The 10,701-nt window shown below is 38.4% G+C and overlaps 2 protein-coding genes across 4 annotated transcripts in view; one reads left to right on the top strand and one right to left on the bottom strand.

Annotated features, from left to right (window-relative positions):
- The window catches only part of nf1a (neurofibromin 1a), a 148,698-nt gene that overhangs the window by 93,267 nt on the left and 44,730 nt on the right, over positions 1–10,701 (top strand). The window lies entirely within an intron of this gene.
- On the bottom strand, positions 1,847–7,432 carry LOC108245334. The gene is made up of 2 exons (XM_017432169.3): positions 7,291–7,432; positions 1,847–4,077 (listed from the first exon to the last, which is right to left on the bottom strand). The coding sequence occupies exons 1-2, from the start codon at positions 7,349–7,351 to the stop codon at positions 2,750–2,752; spliced, it is 1,389 nt and encodes a 462-aa protein (XP_017287658.1). The 5' UTR covers positions 7,352–7,432; the 3' UTR covers positions 1,847–2,749.

The following is a 10,701-nucleotide window of genomic DNA, read 5'->3' on the forward strand; positions in this document are numbered from 1 at the left end:
AATGTATCAGCACCAGTCGTTGCATCTCAGAGTGTACACGGTTATAAAAAAGTCCCCGCCCCCCTGTTAAAACAAGTTTTTATGATGTAGAAACATAAAACCATGATGAATCATTTCAAAACTCTTCCTCCTTTACTGTGAAATACAACTCTGCTGAAAAAAATCTGTCATGAGGAAAAACTTACCATTTAAAACATGCAGTAAGAAGGTTGCATAAGCGTGCACACCCTGAACGTAATACTTCATTGAAGCACTTTTTCACTTAATTACAGCTCACGAGGCGCTTCACTCAAGTTTTATTGTAAGCAGCTTCTGCAGTTATGTTCTGAGAGGAAGAGTCTCTGTTGCACATGTATTTAAAGCAGAACAGACTTAATGCTAAGTGCACACAGGAAGCTGTGAAAATAAAGTTTGAATTTGTTGTTAACCAGCTTGAATAGAGAGGAAAAGAGTCTATCAAACTTTGAGTTGGAGGTGAATCTGATACCGTTTACAGAGTCCCTCCCCCCACTCTCTACGCAGCTGTTTAATCATCTCTGCGTTAATTGGTGAAAGCAACGCTTCTCTGTGATGAAAATTATATTAAAACAGAGTTTCAATAACTCATCACAGCTACAGAGTGTCTGAAATTTTATCCACGTTTTCTGCTTTTCTTTTGGGTTGAAATGTTTGTAGCTGTTTGAATTTCCATTGAGGATTTTTTATGACCTGTGGTAAAATGTTTTCTTTAGAAATCAGTAAATAGTGCTTAATTTAGGCTTGACATAAGAAATCTGACAAACATGGTCAATTTAGTTAATTTTTCAAGAAAATGTTAAACCTGTCCCTTCATCTGGTTTTTTGTCTTGGCCCCTTGTATAAGGATATGTTTAAACACAGCTTTAATGAGACATTAGAAGGCCATATGTAGCTGAAGCTTCATTCTAAAATCTAAAAAGACTTGTGAAAAATCAGACAATAAATACCAGTCAGTTGAGTTTATGGCAGATTTTGTTTTCTTTAACATATTGTTAAATTATCGTCATGTCTTGTTCCTGTGGACCCTGTATCCTGTCCTGTCTTGTGACATGAGTGTCCTGCTCCGCTCCTACTCTTTGTTTTTATAGGGAAACAAACTTCAGTACTCACTTCCATAAATCTGAGGTTCACAGAGAGCTCACAAAGCATCAAAAGGGTTTGATTACTAAAAGGAGTCAGCCAGGAGAAGGAATTTTTTTTCTCATCATTAGATATTCCATGGGACACAGTGAAGATGATATGGAACTCAGAGACATGACAGAACTGGACGTCCCTCCAAATCCGATGAAGAGATGAAACAGAAAGTGGTCAGGGAAGCTGCAGAGAGGCCTACAGCAACACTGAAGGAACTACAGGAGTCCTGGTTGTGTTCTACATGTGACAACATCTCCTGTTAGGAAGTCCTTTTCTTACAAAGAAAACATCCAGGCTCAGATAAACAGTGTTATTAAAAAAAAGCCTTTGATAAATGTGTTCTGGTCTGATGAACCTGCAGTTTAACACTTTGGCTTCAATCCCTAAAGGTCTCTTTGGTTCAGGAAGAAGACTGTGGAACAAGAAAAGAACACCACACCCACAGTGAAACATGGTGGTGGCACCATCATGCTATGGAGTTGCTTTTCTTTACTTACAACTTGGGTTTTATTCCAAATAGATGTAATGATGAATGGTTCCAGATTCCTTTTTATTTTAGTCTAAAACCTTTAGGTGTCTGATAAAAAGCTGAAGATAAAGAGGAATTTTATTTGTCAAAATGACTCCAAACACACATCGAAATTAACAAAAGAATGGCTTCGCCAGAAGGGAATAGGTTTTTGATTGCCCTAACCAAAGTCTGTACCTAAATCTGATAGAAAATATATGTGGTGACCTGACAAGAGCTGTGCAGAAGAGATAACCTCACAATCTGACATGTTTGGACCTTAGGAAGAAAGAGTGGGCTAATTTTACCAAGTCAAGATGTGGCTGCTGATAGGCTCCTTTCTAAGGAGACTGAAGGTTACAACTAAATCAGAACGTGTTCCAAATAACTAATAATAACAATACATTGTATTTATTTGCACCTTTCAAAACACTCGAGGAGATACTTTACAGAAAACAAGAAAATAACCTCCAGGCAAAAATTACAGTTAAAATTGGCAAATGCTACAATTTAAACAGACATATAAACAGATAAGACATAGAAAAATGTATTATACATGTCAAATTTTGGTAAAAGATGGAGTATAGAGAGATATGGAGGAACAAGATTATAGAGAGCCTTAAAAGTGATCTTGGACAGGAAGCCATTGAAGCTGGCTGGCAGTTTTCAGAGTTCTGGTAAAAATGTGAGCTGCAGAAATCTGGTCCAACTGAAGTTTATGGATTAATTTGTGTGGCAGACCAGAGAGAAAAGAGTTACAATAATCAATACAAGAAGTAAAAAGTCCATAGAAAACAGTGACTGTAAGTGACTTACGAAGATGGTTGATAGTGCTGAGAGGAAACTTGGCAGAATAAGTGAGTCTATTGATGGGTTTTCAAAAGAAAGTGTACCTTAAGAATGATTATTTGTTTGAGGGTCAGCAATCCCTTGGTGGATGTGTTGGTACATCATTTGTTTCAGTACAGCTGTTGTTTAAGGTATAGATACAGTCAACATAGCTGTAGTTTGTGGTGGATATAGATATGTCCACACAGCTGTTGTTACATCCTTTGTTTACAGTGGATCTGTCAATATAGCAGTTATTTATTATGGATCTGTTGGTACAGCTGGTGTTTTTGGTTGATCTGTTGGTACAGCTGTTTTTGGTGACCCAAGGTCATCTTTATCTTCTGTTGCAGATTTTTCCAAGAGATCAGATTGATTATCAGACTGATCTTGTTCAATTTTGGCAGCCTCCGAATGATTAGGTGTCCGATTGATGGTGTTTTCTGAAGCGCTCTCTGAGACACAGTTTGCACATGTCTCTGTACCTTCTTCTTTGCTTTTTATTTCTGAAACCACTACAGCAGACCCAGTATGTTTCTGAGCATCTTTTCCATCCACACCTTGACCAGATGTGATTTCTTGAAGTTTCCCTCCAAATGTAGCACCTGGAGTCATGTCCTGTAACTCCTCGTCTCTTTCTGGAAGTAAAGAGAGTCTTTTGGACAGTCTCTGAGGCAGAAAACTGGATAAGGAGATTCGATTGGATGACCTTAGCGGAACCTTGCCATTATCAGTGTCACTCTCTAAGAATGGAGACGGGCCGGCCCAGTCTGTAGTTATTTGCCGTTTCTGAAGTCTGTGTTTCTTTATGTAGATAACCAGGAACCCTACCATCATCAAACACAAGGCTCCACCTATCACCCCTGCCACTACCTTGCTGTGGTTTGTTTGCGTCCTCGTCTTTTTGGAATTTATTTTCATGTTGGTCTCCTCGACATAGGTGGATGTTGTTCCAGCTGTGGTTTTATAGGAACCTGAGGTGAGTGTAACTGGATGTGAACTTGAAGACGTGTCGCGTTTGATAGATGTGGCAGTAGAAATGAAGGTTATTGACTGGGACGTAGGTGTAGACAGGGAGGTCATTTCAGATGCTGATGGCTTCCCAGGACCTTCACTTTGAGTGAAGTGGCTTTGCGCTGAAGGTTCAGTTGAAGGACTGAATTTGTTGCTGGTCTGACTGGTCAGAATCATTGTTACAGGTTTCTGATTATTTGTTTTTCCAGTTGAGCTGGTGAAATTGTTTTGACTGTAACTAACTGAAGTTGCTGCTGCCTGGTTGTTTTCGGTGATTGTTGCAGGAGGTGTTTGAGTTGTTTGCGTTGAAGGGTTGGAGCTGCTGCTTCCCTGCGTAGAGCTCACAACTTCAGTGGTAGATGTTTTGACATCCAGACTCTCTGAGATTTGCTCTAAGGTTGACGTCTTTGTTGTCAGCTGTTTGTGACTAAACTGATCTTCTGTCACATCGGTAAAGTTGGTGAGCAGAGCAGGTGTTACTCCGTTGCTTGCTGTCAATGGCAGCAGCCACATGAATATGAGGCTGATCATTGTTGTCTTCACTTTTTCTCGAACGTGGTTCCCTGTGTGTGTAGCTGGAACATAAGAGTGTAATTTAGCAGATTTGCAGAATACATGCTGAAGCAATGCCATCTGATGATGAAAGTAAAAAAGTGAACAGGAAAATGTTGAGAAATGTAACTTTGTGCTGCAAACTCATTTCCTGAAAATGCATTAAACAGCTTGTGTGTAGCTGATCTGAAGCCATGATTAAAACTTCCTTAAGCACTTCCTCTTTTTATTTTGTGGTCTTATGTTTCATGATTAAAAAGTCATCTCGAACCTTACTGGATTTTAACACAAGTTATACAAATAAAAGATGACACTGGCTATATTTGTTTAATGAATGCCAAGTCAAATGCTGAAGTTGTGTTTGAAAAACCAAGTCCACCAAGTCCAAAACATAGGCTGTCAGAGAAAAGCCTTGGCTTTGTACAACCCCAATTTCAATGAAGTTGGGATGTTGTGTAAAATAGAAAGAGGATACGATGATTTGCAAATCCTTTTCAACCTACATTCAATTGAATACATTACAAAGACAAGATATTTAATGTTCAAACGGATAAACTTTATTATTTTTTATGCAAATAATTGCTCAGTTTGATTTCGATGCCTGCAAGACGTTCCAAAAAAGCTGGGACAGGAGTATGTTTACCACTCTGTTGCATCACCTTTCCTTTTACCAACACTCAATAAGCGTTTGGGAACTGAGAACACTAATTGCTGAAGCTTTGTAGGTGGAATTCTTTCCCATTCTTGCTTAATGTAAAACTTCAGTTGCTCAACAGTCCAGGTCTCCATTGTTGTATTTTGTGCTTCATTTTGCGTCACACATTTTCAATGGGAGACAGGTCTGGACTGCACACAGGCCAGTCTAATACCTGCACTTGTTTACTACAAAGCCATGCTGTTGTAACACGTGCAGAATGTGGGTTGACATTGTCTTGCTGAATTAAGCAGGGACGTCCCTGATAAAGACATTGCTTGGATGGCAGCTTATGTTGCTCCAAAACCTGGATGTACCTTTCAGCATTAATGGTGCCTTCACAGATGTTCAAGTTACCCATGCCATGAATACTAACACACCCTCATTCCATCAGAGATGCTGGCCTTTGAAATTTGCGCTAAAAACAATCCAGACAGGCCTTTTCCTTTGTGTCCTGGAGGACACAATGTCCATAATTTCTGAAAACAATTTGAAATGTGGACTTGTCAGACCACAGGACACTTTTCCAATTTACATCAGTCCATCTCAGATGAGTGTGGGCCCAGAGAAGCCGGTGATGTTTCTGGGTGTTGTTGTTATATGGCTTTCGCTTTGCATGGTGGAGTTTTAACTTGCACTTGTAAATGTAGCGATGAACTGTGTTCACTGACGATGGTTTTCTGAGGTGTACCTGAACCCATGTGGCCCTTTCACTGTCCATTTTTAAAACCCGTCTGAAAACTTATTTTTACTCATTGGCCTTCAACCCAACTGAGACTTGATTTTACTTCAATTTTATTGGTATTGATTTTATCTGTTTAACTGTGTTGTTTTATTGTGTTTGGAATTGAGTTTTTCATTCATTATTGTGTTTAGCCTTGTCTAATTGATGATGACCTCACTAATTATTTATTACTGTTGTTCAGCACTTTGCTTCAGCTGTGACTGGTGTTAAAGCGCTATATAAATAAAGGTGATGATGATGATGATAATATTTGTTAAAGAATGATGTCGGGTTTCAATGCAGTGCTGCCTGAGGGATTGAAGATCACAGACATTCAAGGTCTCTGAATCTTTTGATGATATTATGGGCTGTAGATGACAAAATCCCTAAACTCCTTGTAATTGTATGTGGAGAAGCATTGTTCTTAAACTGATGGACTATTTGTTCACACAGTTGTTCACAACGTGGTGAACCTCACCCCATCCTTGTTTGTGAACAACTGAGCCTTTCAGAGATGCTCCTTCTATACCCAATAATGACACTCACCTGTTTCCAATAAACCTGTTCACCCATGGAATGCTCCAAACAGGTGTTTTTTGAACATTCCTCAACTTTCCCAGTTTTTTGTTTGTGTTGCAGGCATCAAAATGAATGAAGATTTGAAAAAAGAATTTTAAATAAAAAACAAAACAAAACAAAGTTTATCCATTTGAACATTAAATATCTTGTCTTTGTAGTGTATTCAATTGAATGTAGGTTGGAAAGGATTTGCAATCATCTTATTACACAACGTCCCAACTTCATTGGAATTGGGGTTGTACCTGCACACAGATGTGACTCTGCATTGGCAGGCTGGAGTCACCATGTTGGAGATAACTATTTGTGAACTCCTTGGGCATTTTTGTTTAATTATAATGTAATGTAATATTTAATTAATGGGGTTTTGGTCTTAATTAGAGCCTTTGATATGTCAGAGATCAGCAACAAAATGGATTTGATTGTATTAGTATTTTTGTATGTAATGCTGGATCCTCCCACTAGACACTTTTGTGGCTAAAAATGTCTCATTGACTTCTGTTAAAACCACATTTTTAATCTCACTGCCATTACAATATAAATCATAATCCGAAATACTTCATTAATCCCCAGAGGGGAATTTAAATTTATGATGAAGCTCCTGATAGACGACAAGTAGAGCAAGGCTATCATGGTGGGATAAGTGCCTCCATGAGAGCAACGACACAGATCAACGACCCACACAGTTCTGCTCTAAACAGAATCCAAAGGTTCCTGAACATCATGACATAAAATTTCTGCTTCCCTCAGTGTGTTCCCTAATTGCATATCTCTTTATCAGATCAGCTGGTTGGGATAATGGTCTTGTCACGTCTTTGGGATGGAAAATCAAACCTCAACTCAGCCAACCTTGGAGTCGCCTTGCTGTATAACAAGCAGGCGATATCATTACCCGAAAAAAAAAGTTCTGATGGACTAAGATCTGCTTTGTCTGTGTTTTCTACTGTTGCAGTTTTTTTACATTTTGTCAATTTTTTAATCAAATTACGTCTTTTGTTTTTTTTTTTTGTTTTACTTATATTAACTTGATCTGACATTAGATCAATCAGCATTTGACCATTACAAGACATCAACTATACTTCTATAAATACCATAAAATTATTGAAGACAGTAATATTTGTGTCTATTAAACTACAGATTTAAAAATGTATTTTAATTTTAGAAAACTTCTCAGCTTTTTTTTAAAAGAAAGTTTATACATAGGCATCAGTTCAGCATATTAACATTTAAAGATGCACTTACCGGTCTCTGGAATCAAACAACGTCTGTAAACAATCAGCTGTTTTGTTCCTCTGTGTTTCATAAGGTAGAAAGCAGAAAGATGTTGCCTGAAAAAACAAGTACTGAAAAAAAGTAGGAACTAACAGCCCCACCCTATTGAAATGTTGACAGATTCTTTAGTCACTGACAGGAAATGAAACGCAACATGTGAAACTGATAACTGAAGTGCTAAACATAGTAGTTCTGGTTTCACACCAAAACACGACCGTTCAACGGTTTACCGAGTCAGAAACCTTGCATCCTAAAAATTGACTTGTTTTATCTCTATGGTTTTTCTCTTCAAAACTTTTCCTCCATCTCTTTTCCCCGTTCTCTTTCTTCTTTCTCATCTTTGTGTCCATTACAACTGAAATAAACCCAAAGCAATTTCTAATAGTTTCATTTATCAAGTGGAACATCATGGTGAAAGCCATGATGTTCCACTTGTGAAAGCAAATCTGTTAGGCCTTACCCTGACATTCAGATGACAATTCTGAGTGCCACACAGCCGGACAGGACACGTTAAAAAAAAAATTAAAAATGTTAATAAATAAATAATTTTTAAAAAACAAGTTTTCAGAAAATGGAAAAAAAAGTTTTTTCTTGGATAAGGAAACATGATTTACAAAAGCTACAAATGCCTTTTAAGTGTTTCAGTTGAGATTCAAAGAAAATTGCAGTGCCCAAACATACTTCAGTCCGTTCAAGTCTGACTTAAAGTCTAAACTTTCAAATGTAATAGAGGACAAAGACTTTCACAGGAGAACCGCTTCTCTAAAATGCATAATTTTTACATGAAAAATGGGCATGATCCCTCCACTGATATCAACTCTGCCTGCCCTCTGTGGCTGCACTACTAGATGGCTCGTTTTCTGTGCATCTCTCCCTCAAGTTGTGTTTATCCTCAAATTCTGCTTTCATCTCCCTTTCCTCCAATATGACTGCTGGGAACTTTTAAAGCTAACAGGCAGTGCTTAATCTGTTTTAGGCATGATTCTTTGTGTAGGTTTTGAAGAAATTGACCTGTTGAGACACAGGCTGAACGATTTTGTTCAGAGAAAGTTACAGAATCCACCAATGTAAAGATAAGGCCCATTTTTTTGTATGTACAATATAGTGTCAGAAGTATTTGCTCAACTCCCCTCACATTCATATGAACCTAAGTGACACCCCATTCTTATCCATAGGATTAAGACAGAGAAGCATGTGATTCATCACTCCAGAGAACACATCTTCACTGCTCTGGTCTGTTCTTTGTGGGTTTGTGTAGTGTGGAATACAAAATTACCCCAAATAACTCATGAAGAAGACACACTACGTCACATCCTGTTAACATCAGAATGCCGGGAGCATGCAGTAGCAGTGACCGAAGCCAAAATGTGCGCTAATGCACATTTGCCCACAAAGATTTCAGCAAAGGACCACGCAAACCAGTTTCCTACCCAGCTGCACGAGAGTGGGGGGAAGCTGTTTTGCACGTCCTGCAGTGTAATCATCGAACATAAACGCATCGACAAACACTTTGTGTCTGCAAAACGTGAGGAGAGCTGCAGACGAGGGACAATCCAGAAATGGTCATGAATGTCAGTTTATAAGCTATCGAAGTTCTCAAATAAAGCACCTTTTGAGAATTGTTGGTAATTATCTTACAAAACTAGTAAGTATTTTTGGTTTATATATTAAAATTTATGGTTGTTTATTGATTTTAGTAAAAAAAAATAAAAAAAAAACAACTTTTCATTGCAACTTTTAGGAAAATGCCCCACGAAATCAAGCATTTTAGCCCGCAACAATCACAAAAAATGCCCGCGAAATCCTGGAGGGACTGGCTAATGGTGGATGAGACTGGGGTCATGGGGTACTGAGTAAGAAAAGCTCTCTTCATTAAAACAGAAATCAAATTTACCAGGATGTTCAGTGGGGTCTCTAAGAGACACCATAGCAGGAAAATTGAAAGCTACATCAAGTGGGCAACATGAAGAAAGGTCAGATTAATTGGTACATGAAGATGGAATCATAGAGGGGGGGGCAAGTCAGAAAGATGCATGAAGGACATTAACATCATAGGAAAGGATGAGCTCCTCGTGCAGCACATTGTGCCGCAAGTTAGCAACCAAGAGTAGATTGACAAATTTGTTCAGCACACCAGTTCTGCTAAAAAAAAGGAACATGGTTCTGAAAGAGGTTCAAATTGTCAACAAAACCCATGCAGTGCTGTCTACATGCAAATTATAGCTATAAACTGAGACTGAGAGGTCTGCTAAAACAATCAAGTGGTCAGGATGGGGCAAAGATAAAAACGTCTTTCCACAATGTTTTAAGATGGTTAAAAGAAGCTTTGGTCAACTCAGACTGCTGAACACCAGTGTCGTTAGTTCCTACAAGAACAACCACTCTGATGACGGTGGGAGGGACAGTTTGTGGCAAACTGGGGGTTAATTAAGAGCTCAGTGACTGTTATGCCAGGAAAGAGTGTGTGATGGCAATGAAGAATCAAACATGCATAATTGTGAAGTCACCAACAATCAGTGTTGTCAGTGAAAAAAGTGGCCACGGTGTTGTCTTTGCTCTGCTGGTGGGAGAAGGTGCATGTTTCGTGTCAGCGGTGGTTACTGCATTCACCGGCCAAACATGGACAGACTCCACCTGCAGCTACAGTGTCAGATGAGATGCATACAGTTGAAACCAGAAGTTTACATACACTATATAAAAAGACACATGCATTTTTTCCACATGTGAAATAAGAATGAACTTTTCCCGTTTTAGGTCAATTAGGATTTTCAAAATTATTTCTATTTGCTAAATTCCAGATTAACGAGAGAGAGAATGTTTTTAGGGCAATTTTACTTTCTTTCTTCAAAGTCAAAAGTTTAAATACACCCCATAATACAATCCACAATACAAACGTTTTTGATTTCCTTCCACAAGCTTCTCGCAATAGTTGGCAGGACTTTTAGCCCATTCCTCCTGACAAAACTGGTGTAACTGAGCCATGTTTGTATGCCATCTTGCTTGCACATGCCTTTTCAGCTTTGCCCATAAGTTTTCGATAGGATTGAGATCAGGGCTTTGTGATGGGCACTCCAAAACATTGACTTTGTTATCCTTAAGCCACTTTTTAACCAGTTTGGCAGTATGCTTTGGGTCATTATCCATTTGAAGACCCATTTGCACCCAGGCTTGAACTTCCTAGCTGATGTCTTGAGATGTTGCTTCAGTATTTCCACATACCATATTTTCCAGACTACAGGTGCTGGTCATAAAATTAGAATATCATGAAAAAGTAGATTGATTTCAGTAATTCCATTTAAAAAGTGAAACTTGTATATTATATTCATACATTACATACAAACTCATATATTTCAAATGTTTATTTCGTTTAATTTTGATGAT

This window comes from Kryptolebias marmoratus, linkage group LG2 (assembly GCF_001649575.2).
Source record: "Kryptolebias marmoratus isolate JLee-2015 linkage group LG2, ASM164957v2, whole genome shotgun sequence".
In the NCBI taxonomy this organism is placed as follows: domain Eukaryota; kingdom Metazoa; phylum Chordata; class Actinopteri; order Cyprinodontiformes; family Rivulidae; genus Kryptolebias; species Kryptolebias marmoratus.

Excerpts from the sequence above, each read along its gene's own strand:
- LOC108245334 (XM_017432169.3), bottom strand. The coding sequence starts at position 7,351 with ATGAAACACAGAGGAACAAAACAGCTGATTGTTTACAGACGTTGTTTG. Across the intron at positions 4,078-7,290 it reads TTGTTTGATTCCAGAGACCG|CTACACACACAGGGAACCAC; the intron begins GTAAGTGCATCT and ends CTTATGTTCCAG.